The sequence below is a fragment of the Anomalospiza imberbis genome, chromosome 3 (genome assembly GCF_031753505.1).
Source record: "Anomalospiza imberbis isolate Cuckoo-Finch-1a 21T00152 chromosome 3, ASM3175350v1, whole genome shotgun sequence".
Classification (NCBI taxonomy): domain Eukaryota; kingdom Metazoa; phylum Chordata; class Aves; order Passeriformes; family Viduidae; genus Anomalospiza; species Anomalospiza imberbis.
This window is the reverse complement of record NC_089683.1, coordinates 97,345,848-97,371,046: the sequence shown is the minus strand read 5'-3', so window position 1 is coordinate 97,371,046 and position 25,199 is coordinate 97,345,848. Positions and strand designations below refer to the sequence as shown.

The window sequence follows — 25,199 nt, the reverse complement described above, 5'->3', positions numbered from 1 at the left end:
AGAAAGGTCTCAAATCTGCTCTAGAAATATCAAATTCCTCTAAAGCTCAAGTCCTTCAGCATAAGAGGACCAGTCAAAAATTCACCCAGTATTATTTCAATCTTTGCTTTTTAATTACATGTAAAAATATGGGACAAAGTCTATTTTGACATTACACTCCACCCTGAGCAACACACTGGCTACCTTGCATGTTGTAGGCATAATGAGGTCACTCTGTAGGTGGCTGGCAGACTTTCATACCACTTCTCTTGCCTAGCCACAGATAAGGGCCCACACTTAAACAAAACACACATTAAAACAGCACCACAGTCAAGATGAGTTACCAGTTACGAGGCACCAGTACAATCTTTTCAGGCACTTGCCTTTTCAAAGCAAACAAACAAACAACATACACCCCAAAAAACCACCCCAAAATACACGAGTTGAAGGGATCTAAAATTGAGTTACAGCAGCTACAACTTCCACCTTCCTCAGATTAATGAGGAACAATACCACAGAACCACCATTTGGGATTTAAGGGTGACTTGTAGCCAGGTTTGACTGCTTAAAGCCATCATCAATGCATTAGAGGGTAGAAGGCAAATCTACTGTGCTGAGGTATAGAAAGGTTTTTCACTGTCCAGCAAGTCTGTCTGTTCCCAATGAAAAATTTCCTAGGCAGGAAGTTTGATAACACCACCTCTCACCACATTTTGAGATGTAAGAAAGTATTTATGGAGGGTACTATAGGTTTAGGGGGAAAAAAACCAAACAAGATTATTTCACAGCCTTTCTGTGTACACAAATGACTAATGTGCTAATAGGTAGTATTGTCAGTGGTTGTAGCTAGACTTGTTTGCCAAAATAGTATCTGTTCAATCCATTCACTTTCCCATAAAAGCCAAATTTCCAACTAAGTGTAAATATTTATATTTGAAGCCATAGTAACATGGTAATAACTTTTCTTCAAAGATCAGAAAACCCCCAACCTCTAACAAGATTTTTCCAACATGAAACCCCACATCAGGTATATTAAGTTACCTAAATGCCACCTACTCACAACTACATGCCAACAGAAGCAGCTCAGGCAGTAGGTGGGACCCTTGGAGTTGGCAATACCCGTGAATTCCCCACCTTTTTTTTTTCTACAAAGAAGTCGCAGAAGCCATCTCAAAGGTAACAGTTTCATTCTGATAGATTGCTCCTTTAAGGTACTCTCAGTAGAAAAGGTAGAACTTTAAAGCAATGCTTCAAATGACACATATTTAAACAAAAGCAGACTGAACATTTCTGTGCAAATTTAGTTCTTCCAACCATCAGTTCGGAAACATTTTCAACAGAATGTTTAAGTTAACAAATCATGTTAGTTTAGAATTAACAGGTAAGTACAGCATTTTAAAACTACTCATCTAAATAGCATGTTGAGGGCAGTATAATACATTGAGAACTTTTAAACTGTTATGAGTCAGACAGACATTTTATATAGATTTAACATCTACCAAAGTAAATTCTGTAACAAAGTGATTTTGCATTATGCATATAACACTGATCCTTAGGCAAACAGACACATTAAACCAACGAATCTGAGGACTGTGAGGAATGTTATAGCTGGTTGGAGTCTGCTACAAAATCCTTAAGGATGCATTGCTCTGTTGCTGTACATCTTAACTGAGGACACAGGTGAACAGCTTTAGCAGGAAACCTTTATACCAGCCACTTTAAAGCAAGCAGACATTTCAAAGTTTTTTGGTTGCCAGAAGTTTAATCTTGCTTCACTTCACCTTTTAATTGCCTTTTCATGCGTGAATATGGGCTGATTGTGTCATCCATCACGAAGTCATACAGTACTTTTATCCAAGAATTATATTGGGGCAGGTTGTCATAGTATTCAGCTGCTATTTTCTTCACCTGAAGGAGAGAGATGAGGTTTATTTACTGGTTACATTAACATCAGTTGTGACACCTTTACAACCCTAAATGTGTAACAGCACAGGAAGTCTCATTCCAGAAGTTAGATCCTACAGGAGAGGCCACTCGTGCCACAATGTGAATGTTCCTTGAAGGAAAAAGCAATTCCCTAGTTATTAAGTAAATCTGCTGTGAAGTTTTTAGAGCTGCCAGAACAAACTCAGCTAACTCTCTGAAGTCCCTTCACCATGTTACTTACAGGATGATGGACCTCACAAAGCAAGTGGTTTCGTTGCTATTGAAAGTGTGTGACTCAGTTCAGTGCTGACTCATGGATAGACAAGTGACAGTAAAAAGGATGTTTTAAGTTCTAGGAAGAGCTGTTTAACACAGCTATTTTTACATGTAGTTTCAAATCTCAGTACTCAGAAGAAGAAAAGCATTTTGTTTCTGAGGAGTATTTTGTTTCTGAAAACAGACTTCAAAGAATGAATATGAACTGCTTCCAGAGACTCTGTTCTCAGTTGCACATGTTAACTAGACCACTATTTAAACTGAGAGCAGCAGGTTCAGTTAGATGCCCATACTGCTTTTTAGGGCCAACCACTTAATGCCTTAAAAACATGAACGGAACATAAAGGATTTTTCACAAAATTCCATAGCTTTAGTCCAAAGAATAGTATCAACCTGTATAAGCAACAAACAAACCCAAGGTATTTACATGGCTGGTTTGAAGGCAAAGCTTGTTTTGACCCATCATCACACCTATAGAACAGTGCACCCAAGCAATGTACTTTTATTCAACACTAATAACTCTCAGCTCACCAGTTCTGAGGAATCAAGTGTTCAGTACTTAGGGATCTTTAGCACACAGCAGAGTCCAATCCAATCAAATTAACTGCACTGTTCCAAAAGAAGGCTTTGTTTTCTTATCGGAGCTGTGGATTATGAGCCCTGCAGCAGAACTGGGTATCTACCCCTAGAATTAAATTCTTGAAAAAATTCATGGCCTACTCACAGCTACAGTACCTGTCCAAGAAGTGAAATGCTGGTTCACCGCACAGACCAAAGTATCAAAGGTGAGTTAAACCAACTTTTGCTGCATTTGAATGATTTACATCTATGAATAAAAGCATCTTAAATCCATAGAAAGCCTCAAGAAACCAATTGCATTATCTACCTGCCCTCCTAAAAGTGCTGGCATAGTTATTTCAGCTGCAATTCCACCACTGAACACAGAAATGCCAGTCAAGTTTAGACTTCACCAGAGGGATGATTTTACAAGGTCTCACTATTGCCAAATGCAATAATAAAACTGTAAGACCAACACCACAGCTGCTGTCAAATTGCAAATTTAGTATCTGATGAAAAACTGAAGATTCAGATGTAACCCTTAAGCCTGTGTTCCCATGCTTCAATTGGGAAACACAGATACAGTGAGAAAGAAACTCCTGCCTGTAAGAAGCAAAGGTTGAAGTAGGAGAAACTTCACTTCTGCTACTCATGCAGGCATGACAGGTCTAAGTCCTGGCTTCGAACTCTTAATTCTGCCTGTGCTACACTGCCAACGCACAGCCGATACTTATTTAGGGTTCAAAGGCTCTTGCTAGAGGAAACTGAAGTACTGCAGGCTAGAGAAGTTATTAAGCATTTGTCAACAGTACAACAAACATTAACAGTACCTCAAGCCCTCTCTTTTCCCCCACCAGAAGATGTCCATGGATAAGCACATGTTACAATACTGTCCTTAACATTTCAGTGACAAAGACAACAAATCTCCAGAGTTAGCTGCAACCTCTTAATTAGCTTTCTGCATACTTACAAACAAGAATTCAGAAGACAGACTGTAATTACAGAAAGCTAAAGTTAGTGCAAAGCATAAGATATTCGTTTCCTCCCCTCTCCTTTTATGGAAGAGGACTGAGCAGCAGCAAGCTGGAAGCTTGTTCAGGCTATCACTAAAATGCTAAATAATTACCTCCTTTATCACTCAGCTTATATTGTGGGATTTTTTTTTGTTTTTAATCTCCCAACTTCCATTCTTCTGTTCGTGTTTGACCTTATTTTCATGTTAAAGAAGGCCTTAATTTAAGAAGAAGTCATAACCTTAGAAGTTAACTTACCAGTGGAAGGCTCTTTCCAGGAATATTGGGGAAGTCATGATGTTCATTGTGATAGCCAACATTAAAAGTGAGCAAATTAAGTGGCCCATAGTAGGAATAGGTCTCATGTCCTTTTAAAAACATGTAATGTTCAGCTATGAAGTGTCCCGAAATTGGGTGCAACCCAAGACCAAGTACTGAACCAGCAAGCATGTAAAAAATGGATTTGACTCCCCATAAATAATATATTGCCACATCAAAGGTGAGCTGAGCCAATAAATTGATTATTTCAAGTCGAGTAATGGGTTTAGGATTGATGCAGAGAGGTCTAATGGCATAGAAAAAAGGCTGAAGAACAATCCATATGAACTTCCTAAAAGGGGTGCAGAAAAACCAGCCTTCGAAGTTGGTAGGAATATCCACATCGATGCCGTCACCGCCTAAGTAACGATGATGATCCATGTGGTATCTCTTGAAGGATATGGAGTAGGGGAGACCAAGAGGGAGGTTGGCAAATATTCCAAACCATCGATTCCACATGGCTTTGCTGTTGCCAAAGGCACTGTTGTGGGAGATCTCATGAATAGCCAGAGTCATGGAGTGACTAATACAGCTTCCAAAAACGTAAGCCCAGAAGACCACCCATTTCCAATCCAAGTCTTTAACCAGGTAGAATGCAGTCAACTGCGCCAGAACCATCAGCACAACCACCCAGATCAGGTTGTAGTCTGGCTTCATCAATGCTTTTATCTCTGGATGTTTAGCTAGATGGGAAAAAATTAAATTAAAAAAGTTATTTCAAAGCTTTCCTCACAGCCACCTATCCCAATTAGATTACAGTTTTTTCCTCCCTTTGTCCCAGTTAGGAGTTGTCTGCAGCGGTAACGAAAACACGTAACCTTACCACTTGTGGTATTTGCTGCTATAATGAATCATTTGGAATCAAGTCATTTTAGCACTTTTACGTTGCTCGGCAACTAGACACGTACATGGCAAGCACCAGTAGCACATCCAGCCTCCTCAGGAAGGAAATGGCTCTGAGCCGACAACCCACCCGTAATTCAGAAGGGCTCACGAAGGCGCAGCCCCGATTTTAGCGCCGCACTCGGCACCGCTATCCGCCACCCCCGGACGCGGTGCGGCGGTGACCTCTGCGCACAGCGGCCCCCGACACCGCCTTATCGCCCGTCCCGCTGGCAGGGCGCGGGCGGGGAGCGGCCCGAGGCCGCGGGGGAACGCGGGCTCCGATTCCGCCGCTCGGGATGGCAGCCGGGGCCGCCGCCGCCCCGCGCCTCGGGCTCGGCCCCTGCAGGCGGCCGCCCTCCCCCTCCTTCCCCCGCTCCTTCCCTTCCCCTCCCCCGCCAGCGCCGCCAAGGCGGCGGCTCCCGCTTCCACGTACGCGGGCCCGGCCCGACTCCGGCCCCGCCGCCGGGCGGCTCCGGGGGACCGGGGCACCCCCCGACAAGGGCGGCCATCTTGCGGGGTGCCCGTGTGCGTCCCCCCCGCTCCGCCACGCAGCCGGCGGCAAAAAGCGGCGGCAACGCGGCTCCTCACCCAGGATCTCCTTGCGGCGGTCGGCGTGCGGCTGGTCCGTGTAGACCCACTCGAAATCCTCTCTAGCTACAGTGTTCCCCATGACGGCAGCGCGGAACGCCTCACCGGCTGCCCGCTCGCTGCGCAGAGCGGCCGCTACCGCACTTTATAGCGCGGCGGAGGCGGCCCGGGGCCACGCCCCCGCCCCGCCCTCGCCGCCTATTGGCCGCCGCCGGCTGCTGGGCGCGCTCCCGCCGCGGCGGCGCCCCCTGCCGGCGGGGCGGGGCGCGCCCTGAGGGGCTCGGGGAGCGGGACAGGAGCAGCCCTCAGAGAGGGACAGGAGGAAACCTCAGAGAGGGACAGGAGGAAACCTCAGAGAGGGACAGGAGCAGCCCTCAGAGAGGGACAGGAGGAAACCTCAGAGAGGGACAGGAGGAAACCTCAGAGAGGGACAGGAGCAGCCCTCAGAGAGGGACAGGAGCAACCCTCAGAGAGGGACAGGAGGAAACCTCAGAGAGGGACAGGAGGAAACCTCAGAGAGGGACAGGAGCAGCCCTCAGAGAGGGACAGGAGCAGCCCTCAGAGAGGGACAGGAGGAAACCTCAGAGAGGGACAGGAGCAGCCCTCAGAGAGGGACAGGAGGAAACCTCAGAGAGGGACAGGAGGAAACCTCAGAGAGGGACAAGAGCAGCCCTCAGAGAGGGACAGGAGCAACCCTCAGAGAGGGACAGGAGCAGCCCTCAGAGAGGGACAGGAGGAAACCTCAGAGAGGGACAGGAGGAAACCTCAGAGAGGGACAAGAGCAGCCCTCAGAGAGGGACAGGAGGAAACCTCAGAGAGGGACAGGAGGAAACCTCAGAGAGGGACAGGAGCAGCCCTCAGAGAGGGACAGGAGCAGCGATCCGCCGTCCCAAACCCGCGTTCCCGTGAGCTGCTGTCCTGGTCTGCCCCCGTGCTTACAGGCCCCTGCCTAAAGGTACTGAACTACAACTCCAAACGCCTGTAACAAAGTCTCTGTTTCCTTCCCTTTTTGTGGTAAGATATTTGAAGAAGTTTTTTGACAAATTCCCCTTAAGAATTTACCTCCATTTAATCTGTCACTGCATGTATTTGTCATAAAACACTGACTGTGGGCAGTTCAGTGAGAAAGATTACCATGTGTAGAAGTTGAACTACTGCTTGCTTGGAATTTTAGTTGTCCACTCATAATAATCTACATCAGTAGATCAAAAATCCACTCAAATTATCAGCAGTGGTGATAAAAACAATGGAGGCTATTATCACAAAGTAAATTATGCCTTATCTCTTCAGGTAGTATTAGTGTCTCAAGGTTATGATTCATTACTTAAAATGTATTAGTAATAATGAGTACGAAAGGCTTATGCCTACAAGCTGCTGGAAGTCCCACATGCAGCAGGGCTATTGGAGGGGAAATTCTATCCCTACTTGGAAATGTCTGCAATTCTGTGAAGCGGTGGGCAAGGCACAGGAGCTATAAAAATAGACATTTGCGAATAGTTTGGTTTGCATGAATTTTAATTAGAGCACATTAGGGTGGGATTTAGAAGTGAAAAATGCAGCAAGGAGGGGAGACATGGAAAAGGTTTTGCTCAGCCTTTCCCTCCTCAGTCACAGAACCTGAACTGTGCAGACTGTGAAGATTGGTGCAGCGTAAGAGGCAAAGCAAATGCCTGGATTTCACTGAGGCTCTGTGACCTTGCCAGGTTTACTTTTTGGTCAGTGACCGTTTCACAATAAACCAGGAAGCTTTGGGGTTGCTAGTGCAGTGGCTGACTGCAGAATTGCTGGGGTCACAAGTGTCTCACTCAGCTGCACTCCAAACACCACATGTAACATTTCTGACAGTGTTCCCTTCTGGTTGGAGTTCAAATATTAGCACTGCTGTCCATCATTGTGCTAAAGAGCTCCTCATCCATGGGAACGATCCTGCCAAAAGGAGGAGTGTGGCAGCAGGTGACAGGAGCACTGGAGGAGTGACAGCACATCAGGAGTTCGGTACACAGAGGCAGGTTTACAGCACTACAAACACACATAGGCTTGTAAGTGGTCACGAATTCCAGTGGGGCAATTAAACAGAACATCCTAGGTTCATAAACTAAACATTCCAGAGCAGTTAAACAAGGTTTAAATAACAAATAACAAAAAAAAAAAAAAAAAAAAAAAAATATATATATATATATATATATATATATATATATATATAATAGGAAAGCTTTGGACAATTTAATTGCCCAAGTGTACTGGAGAGCAAAGTGTCTTTCCTATTTAATCACTGTGTTTAATTACTCTGGTTTAAGCAGTCTGTGTAACAAATCCAGATTTATTAGGTCTTCAGCAAGCCAACAGTTTTTCTATCTGACATTTTCCATTCCAGAGACACTGAGATCCAGTACCTACTGTCTTCAGCTGGCACAAAGCTTGAACAAAAGTCCTGGAATGTTCACTTACACGTGAACCAAAGCCAGGACTGCATCCTTAGAACGGGAAAGGTGAGATCCAGGCAGAACTGCAGGAGTGGAGAGCACATGGACAAGCGACCTGGCCCAGGTACAGTGCAAAGTAGCACAGAAATGCAATTTGAGTCTAACAGAATAGTTCACAACTAGCAGACATGTTGCTGTAAAATAGTCCAAACTGAATTTGTCATGAAGTGACACTGAAATTTGCTAGTTACCCTCTTAAAAGCATCAGGAACACCAAGGAATCAGAGAATCCTCTCCTGTGCTGAGACACATTCCACTATATCCTACATCATCCTATTTTCAAGAGGCTCTTGATGTTGAAAATTCCTTTGGCAATCCTAGTGTTCCCCACAATTCACTGTTAAAAGATCTGAGTAAGAGCAACTAAGTTTCTGTTCAGTTCTGTCTTACCTTTTACATTAAGTTACATGCAGGCATCCTTTGTAGCATTAATGAATTTGGTGACTAACATGCAATGCTGAGTATCAGGAACTAAGTTCCATTTTTTTCCATCTGTTCTTTCACCTGGTCAAGCAGGTACTCTTTCTTCCTTCAGCACTTCTGCCTGTTACATCCATTAGCCCAGGCCTGGAGGGTCCTTACATACTGTAGTTACATAGAAGCTGTTCAGTTTGGGAAGCAAGATCTGGTCGCAAACAGCTTTTCCCTCAAATGAGTACCACTATGGTATCTTTTGATCTCATTTTCACCATGCTCACTAGGTACACAAATTTGTAAAAAAAAAAAAATCCCCAACCTTACTATGAAACAAAAAGCAGTTTCGAAGCAAGTGCTACTTTTAGAAAAGCAGTAAAGCTGGCCTCCGTAGTTTTAAGTTGTTTCAAGAAACTAAATATAAGACACTGAAAATTGCTTTCCTTGTCAGCTCTGGCCTTTCTTTCAGTTTCAGCCCTTGACACAAGTACTAAAACTGAACACTGGCTGCAAATAAATCAATTTCTCATGTAATTTTGCAAAGTACATCTCAGTCTCACTGGTTTAAGGCTCTCTCTTGAACAGATGATATAATCACTAATCACTACCAACACTACTTCGAGGCTGATACACCAACTCACATAAATGTACACAGGTTTTGAGAGTGAAAAGAGATTTAGTTTTACTTCAGGTGATTCATCAGCTTGTTCACATATCTCAAAATTCATCCTTTTTATTTAACAAGGGACAATATAGTGTCAGAAATTGATGTTCCAGCTATTTTGTCCAAACAATTACTTCATTCTGATTTTTTCCATGTGTATATTTTTCTGGTATACATTCCAGCCAAGAGCCATCCGATGTTTCCCTCTCTGGGATGTGAAATAGAAAACACTGGTGTACCTTTATTGTGGAATTTCTCAGAGCTGCCTTGTAGCCATCCCCTCTACCCCTTAAGGGTCATGGGCCTCATTCCATTTCACTGTCAGCACATGGAGGAGCAGGATGCACCTGCAATCCTGAAGCACATGACACTTCCTTGAGCTGAAGGTTCCAAGCTGGCAGCATTCCCAGAGAACATTTCCCGTAACAATTGGCTGTTGTTTTCTAGCTCAGTTTACAAAGAGACAGAGATTCCCCAACACATCCAGAAATGCTACTCTGGAGTAACCTGAAATGATTTGTGCACTGAGATAGTGGGGAGGGGGAAATTGTCTGCATATTCTAGAAATTAATAAAGAAACAGAAGTGAAAAATATTCAAAATGTATGAGTAAACCTTTTCAGTAAATGAAATTCACAAGTTTATACTTGTTTGGAAGTATTAAACCACAAGTAGCTGGTAATTAGTCCAATACAGGAATTTTTTTATCACAAATAACCATTCAATGAATTCGTATCACACACTAATTCTAGCTATCATGCTGACTCTTTGACTCAAAATGGTTTTTTAAAAGTTAAGCTATATGCCAATATTTTTAAGCTGATATCTATCAGGTATCTATCTCCAAGACAGTCTTACCTGTAAAAAACATTCTGAGCTGTATAAACCAGTACAGGCAAATGCTCCTTCAACAGTTTAAGTTCTGCTCTCAGACAGCCTTTTATAATTTCCTTGATGCTTTAGAAAAATGCCCTTTTTTTTTTTTTTTGAAAAGGACTCAAACTACTCAAGAAGTTTATTTGAAAGCTAAATGTCTGTCAAATATGTAATGTTACTTCTGGTACAAGCTACTGTGTTTGAGGAGTAAAAATTGTAGCTGAAGTTTCAGGAAAATTGTCAGTTTGCCACGATTATATAATATCTGACCAGACAACTTCTGATTTGTTTGGTGCTTTAAATACAGCCACTAGGTTATGCAGACAGCCATACAAAATGAACTTGCACTTTAACCCACAGCAGTAATATCAACATTGTGAACAGCTACAAATGCAGCATTTGCATTTTCAGTGCCATACCAAGTTGAATTCAGAACCACCTAAAGACAAAGCAGCAGCTGGTTAAAAAAAGAAAACATAAGTCCAATTATAAAGCTACATAGTTTAGTACATTAAAACAAAACCAAGGACAATGGTATTTGTATAAGGTTCCAAAAGTATACAGATGGCAGGGGGGGAATAATCACTGTACACAACTCTGAGGTGGTTAAAGTGACCAGAGAGACTGAACAGTGCAAGACATGCTTTTCCAGTTACAAGCTCAAAACATAAGTGCAAAAGAAATTAAAGCTCTGTCTGAAGTGATTTACCTTTTAGGATAAGGAAAGCTTAGAATACTGTCATCAGTGTTACAGAGAAATTTCCACCCCAACACAGACACATAAAATAGTTTAATTTTACCATAATACAGCATTTCACTCAAATGATGTCCCCAGAGCCTGGTGACTCCAGGGACAGTTTGTAGGTGTTCGGTGTTGGCCTGTGACCCAAGTGACGCACAGGCAGCCTCTCCAGCTTTGGCTAACAATAAATCCCTGCCTTCCAGGCAGGGCAAGTGGCAGCCACACAGCTCGGGCTCAAATGCTCCTGCCGCTCGCCTCCCCAGACCACCTCGCTGCAAGGAAGCTGCTGTGCTGAAAGCAGAGACTGAGTTATGGCTGAGGAACAAAGGAATTGCTTGACAGGTCTCTGTGCTCTCTCCCAGAGTTTGGAACAGTTTCAAGGCAAGTGCTTTTGGCAGGCTGACTAAGCTGTACATGCATCTATTCATGCAAATGTAGAATATGGCTCCCAAGACCTAGAACCAGGGTGTGTGCATGTGAAGACTGGATAGAAGGCCCTTCCATGGAAGTTTACAAAAATATATAGCCAATACTGTAGCTTAAGAAGTCAGTTTTACTCATTACAGAGAACCCCAAAAAGTATTAACTACTTTTCAGACATTCCAGACAAGGTCACTTGTAACAAAAAAGGTCAAGTTCTCAAAAACAAGGTTTTAAAAGCGGATCTTTCCTTCAAGTGAACAGGACATCTGTTTTTACTCTTAACCATTTAGTCAGTTAAGACAATTTATTTAAGATTTCATGTGAACATATGCATAAACACAAATAAGTTTACTTTAAAACACATCTGCACGGAAAAAAAGGTTAACCCTTCAAAACATAACAGAGCAGGTCTGGTTAGTATGTAGCTATTGCAAATCTTAAAGATTCTGTGCATTAGGCCCACCCATATAGAAAGCAGGGGAAAAGTCAATGAAAGAAAATCACTGTTCAAGTCTAAGTGGTGTTTCCAAGAGCCAGCAGCCTAAGTGACACCATGAAGCTGGTCACAGTATCCAAACAAGCAGGCCTGCTTGGGCTACTAGAGCAGTGTATCCTCCTGAAGACGCCATTTCCTCCCCAGTTATTTTCTGTTCCGAAGGCGTTTAGATTTCCTAGGACAGTCTGTGGAATCCACCGCCTTCCTCCGTTTCCTGGGAGATTGTTCATTTGAGCCGGAACCCGAAGAATTCCCTACTGTGCTCTCCATCACCTCTCGCAGCTTGCGCTCCAGCTCGGCCAAGCGGGCGTTCTGTTCCCCAATGATTTGGGTTTGCTCAAGCAGTTTCTGGTCTTGATCCTGGAGCTGCTTCTGCTGCTCCTGCACTTTGACGCGCAGCTCCGAGATCTCCCGCTTTAGCGCCGTCAGGCCCGTGCCGTTGGCTTTCACCTGCTGCTGCAGCTTGGTGACTTCCTGCCTGGAAGGGCTCTGCTTGGAGAACAGCTGCATTGTTGTCAGTGCTGCAGAAGGCCCTGGAACTTCAGAGAGAACTGTGATTAATACTCTGCAACTTACGGGTAGAAACAGTATCCCAGTGTTCATATTTTGCTTATCCCTACTCCCCACGCATTAATCTGAATATCTACTGCAAGTGATGTGAATGGGCAAACAGATTTACAGTCACTTAAGCGTCTAACAAGAACACGTGGTAATCTCAGAGCACAACCAGTTTAATTTAAAATACTTACAGCTTTTCAGTAGTCTGGAAAAAACTTCGTAATTCATTTCCTATATATGAGCCCCCCTCCTTTTGCTGTATCAAAAACTGTGTAGAACTATTGTGTTGTCATCTAGACTCAGTGTCACAGATGTTAAGACAAAATCCCACAAAACACCTCTAAATTACTTAATATGGAACAGTTAAGACTGAATAAATATCTTTCATTAGGCCAGCAAAATTCTGCTGTCTTAGCTGCAGACAACGAAAGTTCTAAAAATTAGTAGTTTGGAACTTAACAATGTATTTTGGTATAACTTACATTTTAGAAGAAATGAATTTATTTCCCATGCTTCTTTAGAATCACTCCTCCTAAGCACTAAAACCATACTGGAATCTGAGCTTGGAACTGTTGATTCTAAAAAAGTTCCTGCAAATCAAGGAGACTAACAGCTACTGCAAAATTTCTTTCACTTTTTCTGCCATAAAAGATATCTATCAACTTTTCTGTCATTATACTCTTCTAGCAACGCTGTGCAATTAAGGTGCAACTTAAGTGCTCTACCCACAGAAGAGTCTGGAACAGTCATCCTCCTTTTCCTCCTTTTTTCCCATTAGGATGCCAGCACAAATACCATTATGTGACACTAAGGGGTTGCTATTGGAGAGGTTATGCCCTTCCCTCAACATGAGAGAGGCATTTTATGCACCACAAAGCCTTGGCCTTGAAAAGTTGATTGATATCAACTGTGGGTTTGGGCAATTCTTCCTCAGCTGATAGGTTCAGTATATACTAACACATCTAATTTTTACAAAAATTTAACCCATATATAATTTTTAAAAAGGTATATAGTTTGATGAATTAAAGTACAACTAGGAGGATATACTAAAGATGGCATACACAGTTATGGCTAAAAGAATGGACAGGACATACAAGAAACAAAACCATCTGCAGTTAGGCCTATTGTTTATGCTTAAGATGTATTTTTCCCCCCAATTTTTACTAAGTTATCCTTCTAGAGAGTTAAATTTCACAGTTCCTAAAATGTGAACATATCCTGTATAGGGAAAATTCTACAATTTTAGCAATCTTTTGCCTTTTACCATTAGGGTAACTTCAACCAAGAGGCAACTACCTTAGAGTTTGGTTCACAAAAGTTCTGGAAAGTCTGACAGACTATTTGAAGGACCAGTTTAATGGCTTTTTTAGAGACTGTTATTTTAACTGCTTTTTCACTATTACCTGTAACTATTTCGCTTGTTAGTGCATAAACTAGTACCCCCAGTAAAGTAAAAAAGCCCATTCCAGCCCTCTATGTACTACTACAGCTTAGGCAAATTAATTTGCAGCTTGTCCTAAAAATAAAAGGCATCGAGTTGTCATCTCATGTGCCAAATTTCAACCAAATGCAGTGATAAAGTCCGATTCATTGGTGGCACAAAAGCATTTGTTTAACGAATACACACTATGCATAATTCTAACATACATTCAAGTGACTGTTCTTTTAGTAGTACAAAGGCTCCTTAAATTTCAAAGCAAATGAATTTCAATTAGCATTCTTAAGAAACAAGTATCATCAATATTTATGTAATAAAGCTCCCATTTGAGGGAGGGAGCTTAGAAAACATACAGTGCTGTGATTTTTTTAAAGAACAACTAAATAAAACTTAACTATACGTTGGAATTAATACCTGGGGCAGTTCCTATTAGACGTCCCGATACATCTGACCCAGGCATCTTTCTTTTCAGTATTGGAACAATCTTCTCATCAAAATATTCCATAGCCATGGAGGAAATGTCCCTTAGTTCTTGAAGAACTTCATGAGCTCTCTGAGGAGCTCTTGTAGAGTTTACATATCTTAGCACTCGATAAATTTCATCTATTACCTAAAACATTTAAGAAGAATTAGGATTTTCTGATAAAGGCAAGATAATTTCAGTTTGTTCTAGGCATATTCAGGGGGTTTTTACCACATAACAGTTGCACACCACTGTGTGTTGTAGTTCCAGATCAGCTTTTTGAAGTGTTGCTCATGATATTTCAGAGAAGCTATTCATTTAATCTATCACAACAGCCCTCTTCAAAGTCATGAAATAATGCTCATTGGGTGAAATTTGAAGTACAGCCATAATTGGTTTGCAAGTTCCATAATCTATACTCAGCAGAGCATGATCATTTCCTTCAGGAGAACCTGAAGCAAGAAGCCCTAAAGCAGAGCAGTCACTACCCCTGCCAGTCATGAAACAGAATTGGAGTAGCAAGAATTAGCATTATGTCAGCCTGAAGAGCTGTAAATATTTACTTGAGTACACGTCCATACCACAAAATACTACAAATTCAGATTAAGTCCAAAATATGTTCATTTACAAAACATCAATCCACTATTGACAAAGAACAAAACTCTCTTGACAGGTTTGGGAAACAAAGCCCTTTAGTTAGAAGAGATACAGAGAGATGAAGGGTGTCTTACTAATTTATGAATTAAAATCTGAGGCAGGTCAAGATAGGAGTGCTGGTCTGTTACCAAAGCCATACAGGTATTTTGCACAGGATTAAGAATGTTTGAGGAACACTCATAATAAGGACCTTGGAATACAGTTGCACTTTCTGTTCTGCTAAAGGAAGCTTAGCTAAAAAGTCCCAAAAGCTAGACAAGACCTAAGTTTCTCATCAAGCAACAAACAACAAATGACTGCTCTAATTTCATCCACTTTATATCCTGTTAGCAACAACACCCACCATATAAAACCTTGCAGCAGTGCTCTGCTATCACACAGAATGCTGAACCTCAAACCAGGATTTGCATAATCTAACACAAATTCACTTCCTGGCAGTTCTATGGTGAAATTTCCTGAGGGAAACAAAGCAAGTGGGATGGAAACCACAGACTGTAAATGAACACTAAGCCTTGAATCTGACTGACCAAAATATTAATTAATGGGTGAACTGGTAACTGCTGAGAGAGCAGCAGTGCTAGCAAACTCACACACTAAGTAAATAATTTTAAAAAAACCAAGAACCACCACCAACTTTTTACCAGTTGTATCAAAATAAAATCACAATACTTACAAGATGGTGCCCACAAGGAAAAGCAAGCTCACCTGCCAAACCCCTGCACACCCCTGGTCTAGGATGAGTACTACCTTTCCCTCTACTCTTCAGAACAGTAAAGCAACATTTTTTTAGGTATCCCATTTACCATGTATCAGGGACTTAAGTTCGTTTGACTTAGCTATATATTTTTTAAAATATACTATATATAAAAAATATAATGTAAAGTCAAATAAGAATATAATTTTCAATGAATTAAATATCAAGTCAACAAGAACGTACAGAAATAGTTACTTCTTCAAGATAAGAATACATTCCACGTCAAAGTTTATCCTACCGCTGTACGCATAAATGCCTGCATGCTTCCCCAAAATCCAAGAGATAACTTTTCCATTCATCTCACTGCAATTCAGTTCTCTGCCCACAAAAAAGTAACACCAACATATCCAAACCTTACATGGGAAGATCAATGAATAGAGCATTAGGATAATGTTCACTGATCTCATTTAATCCCTGAGCTTTACCAGTCTTCCTCTGAGCACAGTTTTGTCAATCCCCCTGTGCACTGGTGATTTCACAGCTTATAAAACATCAGTATCGCCAACGTACATCTTGACTGCATAATTTATATTTAATGCTGGGCTGGTATTCTAAAACACCAGAACTGTTCAGTAATGTTCCCATTTAGCACACTTTACATTTAAAACTAATTCCACCTACTGTACAAAAATATACCATCCACTGTAATACTGAACAGTGTTTTGACATACTAAAATACCTTAATTCAATTAGCCTGAAGTACTCAAACCCTTAAGAAGGTGCCTAAAATCATGACTGACTGAGTACTCAGTGTTATGTGTAATCTAAATTACTACATCTTCAGATGGCCTGATCATATGTTTTTTTCTAAAAGGTTGTAGAAGATGAGTATATCACAAATCAAACATCAGCATCAAGAGAGAATCTAAGGGCAAATAGAAATCTAATTTAAAATAATTAATATTTAAATAGAGACTGGTTTATTCATTTCAGACTGCCTGGTAAAACAGAGTATTGCCTTGTAGGTTTATTTGCAAGTGTATATATATAAATATATATATATATATATATATATATATATATATATATATATATATATATAAACATACACACACAATATCAATTTTCCCCAGCTGTGCCAGGTTAAGTTACACAATCCTGTTTTTTAAACACAGATATATATTCACATAATATAGTCTGCATTTTACCTTTCCAGGTATGAAGCAACAGAGATTGGAATCCACATACTTCATAAATGTCATATTTAGGAGAGAGAGTCTCGTTTCCACAGCAGCGAGGATGTCTGCATGGCGAGCTAATGAATGGTTTCTCCTTTCTGACTCCCGTCTGGAAAACAGACCACAAGGTGACACTGATTTAACAAGGAGTCAAAAAATTGAACTGTAGCATTTGTCAAGTTCATTTCACCCTGAAACCACTAACATTTGTCTTCACAGAAATAACAGATACTGACTGAGACTCGGCTAGTAACAGCATACTACACTTTCTTAGACAAAATTTGTTCTCTAAATAATAAATTACTCTATCTTATGTGCTCCATAAATTTTGTATGTAATTGAGGACTATTTAATAACAAGGCTGCAATACTAACTAGCAGCAGACACTGAGTCAGAGTAAATATATTTATCCCACTCACTCATATGGTCAGTACTTCAATGCAATTGAAATAATAAATGTAATATATTACTAGTGAAGTTTATGTAGTGAAGAACTTCTATGAAGTTTAGGTTGAGATAGAAACACTTTTTGGTAAAGGATCTCTATGCTAAGTAGGATTTAGTTTCTTCACTCTGACTGGGAAATCTGATAGGACACAGCAGCAGCTGCACTTATTACTAGAAAGAAGAAGAAAGACATTGCTTTGGTGAGAAGCCAGTTCCCAGTAATGCTCACATGTCAAATCCCTCTTCTTTGTTCCCATTTAATCCTTGCCAGTGAAAAACTTTGCTCTTTTTTTAAGTAGAATATTTGATAAATCATCAGTGAAGGCAGTTGGTCTTGAAAAGGAATGGCATTTATTCATTCCCAGGAATCCTTGTTTGATTTGCCAGAAGAGCAATACAGAACCCAGACTTCTCTGTTTGAAATACCAGACACACTTTTCACACCACAAGGTGTATTTAGGAAAAAAAAAAAATAAAGGCAAATGTAACTCAATTTTTCAAGATATATAAGAGAATTATCCAGAAAGGAATTCCTTTTCAATAATCTGCTTAAATGAATCTAACACAATTAAATTTAATCCCAGTTTTAACTGGTACATACCTTGGAAGTTGAGCTTTAACTTGCTTTTGACACAAGTTGTGGTATCTTTCCACTTTCAGAAATCCCTGATTTAACATTCTCTGGCAAACCAAGTCCATTCGCTTACAAACCTGTATTTAAGTAAAAAGAAATCTTAAGGCTCAATTCAGGCCACAAATCACTTTTACTATTATCTTATCCCTACTTGCCAGGTAGCAAAAGATTCTCTTACTGTTTTTTGCTCCATTTCAACAAGCAAAAACTGCAGTTGAGATTAAGGCATCCCCATCTCCGCCAAAGATCATGATACTCCAAAAAGGAGCAGTTATGTTTCACACAGTTCACAAATAAATCTGTTGATTTGGCCTAACAAGAGACAGTAGGCTGAATGCCACCTATTAGAAGCAAATACAATTTCCTCTGATTTTAATGCAAATTGCAAATGCCCATGCCTGGCTTTTAGCATGGTCTCCAGAGTGATTCTGGTAGATTAAATATTTTGTAGTCTCAAAAATAGAAACCTTTAAAGACAAGAAATCACAGTGGTTTTCCTTCAGTGTTTAAGACTTATGTTTTTGAAGTCAACCACAATTAAATTTAAAATCAAATGGAAAACATTGCACATGGAACAAGATTCTCCTTTTTGTATAAGGAAGTCTCTTCTCCTCTGTTTAAATGATTCCTTTATTTGCTGTTGGACACCAACAGTCTCAGGGTTTTTTTGCACCACAGATTTAGGATGAAGGGACATGAAGAGCTGCAGAAGATATATTAAAGTACTAAAGTTAAACAAAGTTACCAGTTACAGTACAAAGCCAACTCATACAAAAGTTTAAAGCAATTGCTATTCAACTCTGAAGATGCAAGAGTTTAGTGATTCAGCTGTTCTTTGAAATAGTTTTGGTCTTGTTGGGATTTTTTAGGTACTAAAGTCCACAGCTCCCACTGTGACCCCATTCGCCAATATATATGCGTTTTATTTTTTTTATAAACATTCCTTTCCTCCATACACTCATCATTTCATAACTTTAAAGTCTATGTAAGTTTTTACCTTGAGGAAGATGATTCTTACCTCTCCCAAAAAACCTGCAATTACTTTGTGTAATGGCTTCTGTATAAAAAGAAAAGTTCTGCTTTGTGTCCCAAGTTTTGTGAGAACTGACCACTTTCAGACAGATCTGTATGGTCAGACCATTTAGCAGTGACTGTGGATCTATCTGTGCTCCTTGGTGTGAGATCTCTTTGGTCAACAAAGAAGGATCAGACAGGCAAACGGCAGAGGGAGAGTCTCAGCACACTCTGCCCCACATTCAGTGATCCAGTTAAATCATCTCCTGTGTATAAGGAAAAACGCTGGCCCTTCCTACAGGAAGAAGGAAATCGATCCTCCCTGAGTTCGTAGCTCCAGGGGCACACCGATTTAAATAGTTTTTGAGTCAAGGTTTTGCAGCTTTCTCGCAGCTCTAATGGCACCGAATCCCTGAAGCAGGAACTGGGACCTGCACAGGGCTGCGTCAGCTCTGCAGTCACCGGGCACCAGAGGAAAACATCTCCAGGCACGCTCAGCTCCGCGCTCGGAGGCGGCAGAGAGGCTTTTAACCTCTCGCACAGTGACATCTGCCGGCAGAGCCCCCCCTAGGGAGCTGCAGCCCACCACACGAACCGCACTGGGGTTTTTAACCTTCCTCCTCTGCTTGCCCTACACAGCATGAAGGATTATTTCCTCCAATTTGTCGACATTACCCGTATTTAGCCAATAATCAGTCTAGAACCCAAACACCGGGACCACCAGAAATCAAAACTGTTTGCTTCCAACTTATGTTACCAATTATCTCATAACTCTCAGCTGGTTCACTACGTAAACCATAGAGCATCTGGATTTATAGGAACAATATACCTCTGCTAGACTGCACAGTCAGCCACATGCAAAGTAGCATCATTACACTTTTAGGTGTCCATAGCAGTCCAAGACAGTTTGATATTACCTATTCAACAGATCTTAAGTTTAATTTCCTTATCCTTGTATTTGCAATTTTGGTGATTATTATTTTAGTCACAGAGCTGAAAGAGGCTGTGTTTCCTCAAAGGTCAAGTCCAACCAGATCCTGTACTCAAGTTTCAGGGTTAGAAAGGTATTCGAAATCCATGTAAAAAGCAGAAAGAGGTTGCTTCTTCATGTGCTGACTTTTATGTGATAACAGCTTTCTATGATCCTATAAACTAGTTTTCCACTTCATTTGTAAACATACTGACACAATCTACTAACTTCCTTAAAAAGCATGTTTTATTTCTTCCAAGCTTCACTAGCAGATAACCAACTCCAAAACAAATATCCTAGAGTATTTATATTCAATACATGTTATTTTTCTTAGACAGTACACTGACACCATGTTCCATAAAATGCCTTTTTTAGAGTAAAGTAAGTGGCAAAATGCTAATAACTTCATATAAATGCCTGTAAATACAGACTGACTGAAACTGGGAATATTAAAGCCATGCTGTCCAAGGGCTATCAGTCCTTGCTTGTGCTGTGCAGGAAATAAGCACGAGTTTGCTGCAGAATCAATGTAATTAGGACATGTGTCAGAATCCAAGATAGCCTCCTCAGAGTGTTCATGGAAGGAGGTGTGGACTGTGTGATTTTATCATGCTTGTTGTAGTAACAGCCTGAATGGAAGTGCCTTTCCAAGCTCAGACATGACTGAAAAAGAAACTGGAATCTAAGAATTTCATTATTATCCCACTGAGGTAAAAATTTCAAAGCTTCTAAAGTCACTAAAAATATCCCTGTAAAAGGAGCCTTCAAAAGCTGGAAGATAGTGAAGCTTCCCTGTCAGCGTGCACAGTCGGCTCATTCAGAGCATTACAGCTTCAGACACTGGCATCTTTGGAGTTTTCTGTGTTTCTCTCATGGGGATCATCAGAGGAAGCAGATGAAAAAAGTACTCAAAAGGGCTGAAAGCAAAATGCTGCTGCTTTTCCTCTCATTCACTTTGTCTGAACAAAAGTTTGAGGGCCCAAGATTTCCCTCCTTTCAGACATGACTGCTCTCTGAATGCCTATTGTTTAGTCTCTGCTCCTTGGATCTACTTCACCGCTTAACCTTCACCGCTTAACCTGTAGGTGCTTCATTTATGCTTTCACACGCAGTAACCCCAGGAATAGCAGAAAGCATTACACTCAGGAAAGCAAGTGCTTTTTGCACAATGAGGGGCCCACAGTCTTGCCTTGCCTGATGGCAATCATCACAAGCAGGAAATGTTCTTTACCTCATCCTTTGATGACAGAAAAAGACTTCTGGATCTTATGCCTGGGATTATGCTCCTCATTATGCTCTACATAAACAATGCACATTCCTATCTCCATGTCAATCTGAAAACATTCTGGTGTTCTGTGTCCTCCCACCCAGCCAACTCCTCAGTCTGTTGTTTTGTATACACTGTAGATCTAAACCCAGTTCAATTCAGAGACTTTATTTTTTACGGATCACTGAGCTAAGGTCATCCAAAAGAAAAAGCACATTAAGACATCCATTCCTTCCATGCTGGGATCCAAAAAATGCATCAAAATTGTTGGTTTAGGGAATCCACTTTTTTTTGTCTAAACATGTAGGATCAAACTTTGTTTAGGTTGATTGATGTCCTGGATTTTCCTGCCTTCCTCAAGATGCTTTATCCCATGAAATCCCACATTCTAAGGGGTAACGAGCCTGCTTTTGGGCATGTTTCTAATTTGCATGAGACCAGAGCAATTTAATATCTGTCACTCAATTAATGTGCTCCTGCAATATATCTTTAGCACAATACTACTTATAGTAAGATACACTCATTCATCTTTGATAAGCAGCTCAAGTCAGTCCTCACAGAAAACAAAGATTTAGTTTGTGCAAGGTCTTTCCAAAGGCTACTCGCCACCTTTAAAAATCCCAAAGTAATGAAATTGCATTATGAATTTATGCCTGGGCACTGCTATTTTTAAAGGCTACCTTAATTCTCTGACAATAGCACCTGGAGCTATGAAGAACATTCAGTGTCTGCCTCTCAGCTGCCAAAAGAAGCCTTCAGCTCTGAACAACCACCTGAAAGACTCAGCTGATCAAGCTTATGGGCTCAAACCAGAAAGGCTTTGATTCTTTACATTACTGCTGGTTAACAAAAGGCTACTTTCTTCTCAGAAGAATGCTCATAATGCCTTCTGATGTGCTTAAAGGAACAGTTAGGAATTTGATGGAGATTAATTTTCTTGGCTGTCACTGACTCCAAAACTCAAAGTAGGGAAAGACCAACCAAATAATTTCTTTCCTTTCACGCCCAGTATTGTTCTACAGATGTTTCAAAATTGGTATTTATCAAGTCTGGTTTTGCATATTTCTAAAAGTTCTGAAAGGGGCAGTCCTCGTCTAGAAAAATGAATTTGGAGGTGCTATATAAGAGCATAAAAGTGTCACATTTTACTTCCTAAGCACCAGTAAGAGTTAAACAGCTGGTTTAGTCCTGACATCCTCACCTTTGCTACGCTCACCTTCACTGCCAACAGAGCTTTACAAACACTTAGAGCTGGAGAAAGAAAAAGCCTTCTGTGGACTTGTGAGAGCTCCCACAGGCACTACCATTCATAAGATGCAATGGGAAAGCTGCAGCCACAGGCTGTGCCTGGCGTTGCAATTCCAAGCCTGAAACGTGGCATATCCAAACACCATGTGAGGTACTTCCCTTCCCCACTGTCAAACTGCAAGTACCACCTGTGATCTTGGGGATGTCCTGTGCAGAGCCAGGAGCCGGACTTGTGGCTCAGGCTATTCTGTGGTTCTCAAGTACCACATCTTTTTACAGATCTACTACTCTCACAGAAGAAGCTGAAGTCTTCAGGGGACTGACAGCACACTCTAGAAATATTTAGGAACTGGTATGCTTGGGGTTGTATAAATGAGAACAGATTTTCTGCTTGAAGAGCTTTCGGTTTAAGTTACAGTCAGGATGCAACACTTGAGGCTGCTGATCCAGGACACAAGCAGTCCAATTTCCTGCAGAAATACGCTTGTAATATTATCCAGTTTAGACTAATTGAGATCTTAAAATAGAAACGGTACAGTGCATGCACGTTTACTAAGAGTTACATAAGCTGTGCGTGAATTCCCTCACTATTATTCCATTTACAACCTCGTAAGAGATTCAGTAAGACAGCAGCTTATCATAATATGACACGGTTTACATCAGGGCCCTTATGCAGGCAGTTAAATATTGATATACATTGATCTCCTCACTGACAGCTGCGGGGTTTTTTGGCATTATCAAGTTCAGAGGTGCAGATACTATATGTTATTAATTACAAATCCACTAAGACTGCAAGAAGCAGGCAGTCCTTTTTTTTTTTAACATCATATTTTTTTGACCCACATTTCTAGATAGGGGAGGATTCTTGGAGCAGCAGGCTCACCACCTCCTACACTTGTAGGCTTAAGCCCCATGAGCAAAAATAAACACACATATGAGACACAATAGACTACCCACCCCAACCAATCACTAGGAGAAATGAGCTGCCAGCAGCCCGGTGCTTTCTCACAGAGCGTGAATTGAATGAAAGAAGTAAGAGACGGTATAAAGACCTTTAGGAATGCGTGTACGGAACCGCACACGGAGATCGAAGAAGGGATAAAGCCCCATCCCACCCCATCCCATCCAGCCCCTTCCCCGGCGACAGCAGCAGCCCGGCGGGGGGCGCCGGGGCCGCCGCCACCCCCGCACCTGCCCCGGGCCAGGCGGGCTGAGCCTGGTCCCGGCCGCAGCGGGGACCCCGCCCCGCCGCCTCCCCTCCGCGGCCCCTACCAAGCGCAGCTGGCTCGTCTCATCGTAGGACAGGAAGCTGAGGATGCTCTCGATAGCCACGATGGGCAGCCCCATGAGCGTGTTGCTCTGAGGTGGCGGCTCCATGGGCGCCAGCGGCTCGGCGGCCTCCGGCAGCGGGGCCGGGGAGAGCCGCGCCGAGCCCGGGGCGCCGCCTTCGCCCTCCGACACGAGCCGCTCCTCCGGCGCCGCCATCTTGCAGCCCGTCCTTCCTCCGCGGGGGGACGGTACCGCCTCTCCGTGACGCCTCTTCCGCAGCCGTCACAGGCGGCCCCGCCCCGGCATTCTCGCAGGGAGTGAGGGAAAGGGACGCCTCAGTGCTTCTGCGGCTCCCGAGGGCGTGGGTCGCTTCCCCTGCCCGGGGAGCCGTTCGCGGGCGGGTGCCAGAGGGATGGCGTCCGACTCTTGTCGGTGGTGCCTAGAGACAGGGCGAGGAGCAAGAGCCGTAGACTAAAACACGAGAAGTTCGCCAACCCGAGGGAGAATTTTTTTAAGCTGAGGGTGGCAGAGCACTGGAACAGCTGCCCAGGAAGGTTGTGGAGTCTCCCTCTCGAGAGACATTCAGACCCCACCGGAGCACGTTCCTCTGTCACCTGCTCCAGGTGACCCTGCCTGGGCAGGGGGTTGGGCTGGTGATCTCCAAAGGTGCCTTCCAACCCTAACTGGATTGGAAAAAATCAATTCTGTGATTCCCATGCAGGATTCCCACTCTCTCCTTGAGGAGTTTCCCTAATACCCAACCTGAACTTGCCCCAAGGCGGCTTTAGAGCATCCCCTCGTGTGCTTCGGCTGGAGGCCGGAGAGAAGGGATGAGCGCCTCCTTCTCCATGCCCCTCTGAGGAAACTCTGTGGGAAGGACCTCCCAAAGCTCCGTGGGTGCTCTGTGCAGGAGTGCTCTGTGCACTGCTCCGCCCGCACAGCGCAGGCACCTACCGGGAGAATCTGCTGGATTACAGCGAGGCAGCTACACGGCGGAAAATGCCCCTGTAGCTCCTAAGCGAGACAAAACTACATCCTCAATACAAAGCAATCCAGCCTGCTGTATTTTACTTATGGATAGGTGAGCTCCCCTTTTCTGGTTGGTGTCTAAGCTGCCCCTCCTCTGCTGGCAGGGGGAGCCACAGCAACCAGGGGGGCTGCAGATCCGCTGCCAGCCTTTGGGATCAGAGCCAGCTGGCAAAACCCTCGGCAGCCCGAAAACCACTGCCTGGAACCAGCCATAACTGAGCAGGCAGAACACCCAGAATAAAACGAACCCTGCTCCTTTATTTGCCCTTTGTCCTGTGTGTTAAGGAGGGTTCTGGATTAGATTGCTGGGACAACAAAGGGATGGAACCAAGGGCTGTTTCTAGAACATTCCCTGGTGCTTCTGAGAACAGCTACACCTCAGTTTCACAAGTGTTTTAGCCTGACAGAAGTTGGCGCAGCCTTTGAAAAGTATGGTGCTAGTCTCAGTGCCTTCAGCTGCTGCTGCTTTGTTTCTCATCATCAGCGTTGGGTGTCTGTGCTTCACCAGACTGGGGAACTGGTGCTGCTGAAGACTGACTTGCCAGAAGAAATCACTAAACAAATGCCAAGAGTGATGGTAGCAAAGTGTGTGGGGAAAAAGACATCAAATGTTTGGGGAGAATGAGACCACTT

General features: G+C 42.5%; 2 protein-coding genes and 1 long non-coding RNA gene across 4 annotated transcripts; 1 reads left to right on the top strand and 2 right to left on the bottom strand.

Annotated features, from left to right (window-relative positions):
* Positions 1 to 91: 91 nt before the first annotated feature.
* Positions 92 to 5,714, bottom strand: DEGS1 (delta 4-desaturase, sphingolipid 1). Its single transcript, XM_068185923.1, has 3 exons — positions 5,544 to 5,714; positions 4,011 to 4,753; positions 92 to 1,887 (listed from the first exon to the last, which is right to left on the bottom strand). The coding sequence occupies exons 1-3, from the start codon at positions 5,623 to 5,625 to the stop codon at positions 1,741 to 1,743; spliced, it is 972 nt and encodes a 323-aa protein (XP_068042024.1). The 5' UTR covers positions 5,626 to 5,714; the 3' UTR covers positions 92 to 1,740.
* Positions 5,715 to 6,391: 677 nt separating this feature from the next.
* On the top strand, positions 6,392 to 9,735 carry LOC137471508 (uncharacterized). Its single transcript, XR_010997663.1, has 3 exons — positions 6,392 to 6,557; positions 7,918 to 8,090; positions 9,287 to 9,735. It is a non-coding gene; the product is annotated as an uncharacterized lncRNA (long non-coding RNA).
* Positions 9,736 to 11,254: 1,519 nt separating this feature from the next.
* FBXO28 (F-box protein 28) lies at positions 11,255 to 23,793 on the bottom strand. Of its 2 annotated transcripts, XM_068185908.1 has the most exons (6): positions 23,541 to 23,793; positions 17,737 to 17,846; positions 16,659 to 16,797; positions 14,051 to 14,246; positions 12,681 to 12,788; positions 11,255 to 12,179 (listed from the first exon to the last, which is right to left on the bottom strand). In XM_068185908.1, exons 1-6 carry the CDS (start codon positions 23,751 to 23,753, stop codon positions 11,785 to 11,787), a joined length of 1,161 nt encoding a protein of 386 aa, XP_068042009.1. In that variant the 5' UTR covers positions 23,754 to 23,793; the 3' UTR covers positions 11,255 to 11,784. The 2 variants fall into 2 exon arrangements, with proteins under 2 accessions (XP_068042009.1, XP_068042011.1); XM_068185910.1 differs by lacking the exon at positions 12,681 to 12,788 and having other exon boundaries at positions 23,541 to 23,789.
* Positions 23,794 to 25,199: the final 1,406 nt, after the last annotated feature.

Excerpts from the sequence above, each read along its gene's own strand:
- DEGS1 (XM_068185923.1), bottom strand. The coding sequence starts at position 5,625 with ATGGGGAACACTGTAGCTAGAGAGGATTTCGAGTGGGTCTACACGGAC. Across the intron at positions 4,754-5,543 it reads CCGCCGCAAGGAGATCCTGG|CTAAACATCCAGAGATAAAA; the intron begins GTGAGGAGCCGC and ends TTTCCCATCTAG. Across the intron at positions 1,888-4,010 it reads CTGGAAAGAGCCTTCCACTG|GTGAAGAAAATAGCAGCTGA; the intron begins GTAAGTTAACTT and ends TCTCTCCTTCAG.
- FBXO28 (XM_068185908.1), bottom strand. The coding sequence starts at position 23,753 with ATGGCGGCGCCGGAGGAGCGGCTCGTGTCGGAGGGCGAAGGCGGCGCC. Across the intron at positions 16,798-17,736 it reads GTTAAAGCTCAACTTCCAAG|ACGGGAGTCAGAAAGGAGAA; the intron begins GTATGTACCAGT and ends TCTGTTTTCCAG. Across the intron at positions 14,247-16,658 it reads GTTGCTTCATACCTGGAAAG|GTAATAGATGAAATTTATCG; the intron begins GTAAAATGCAGA and ends TAAATGTTTTAG.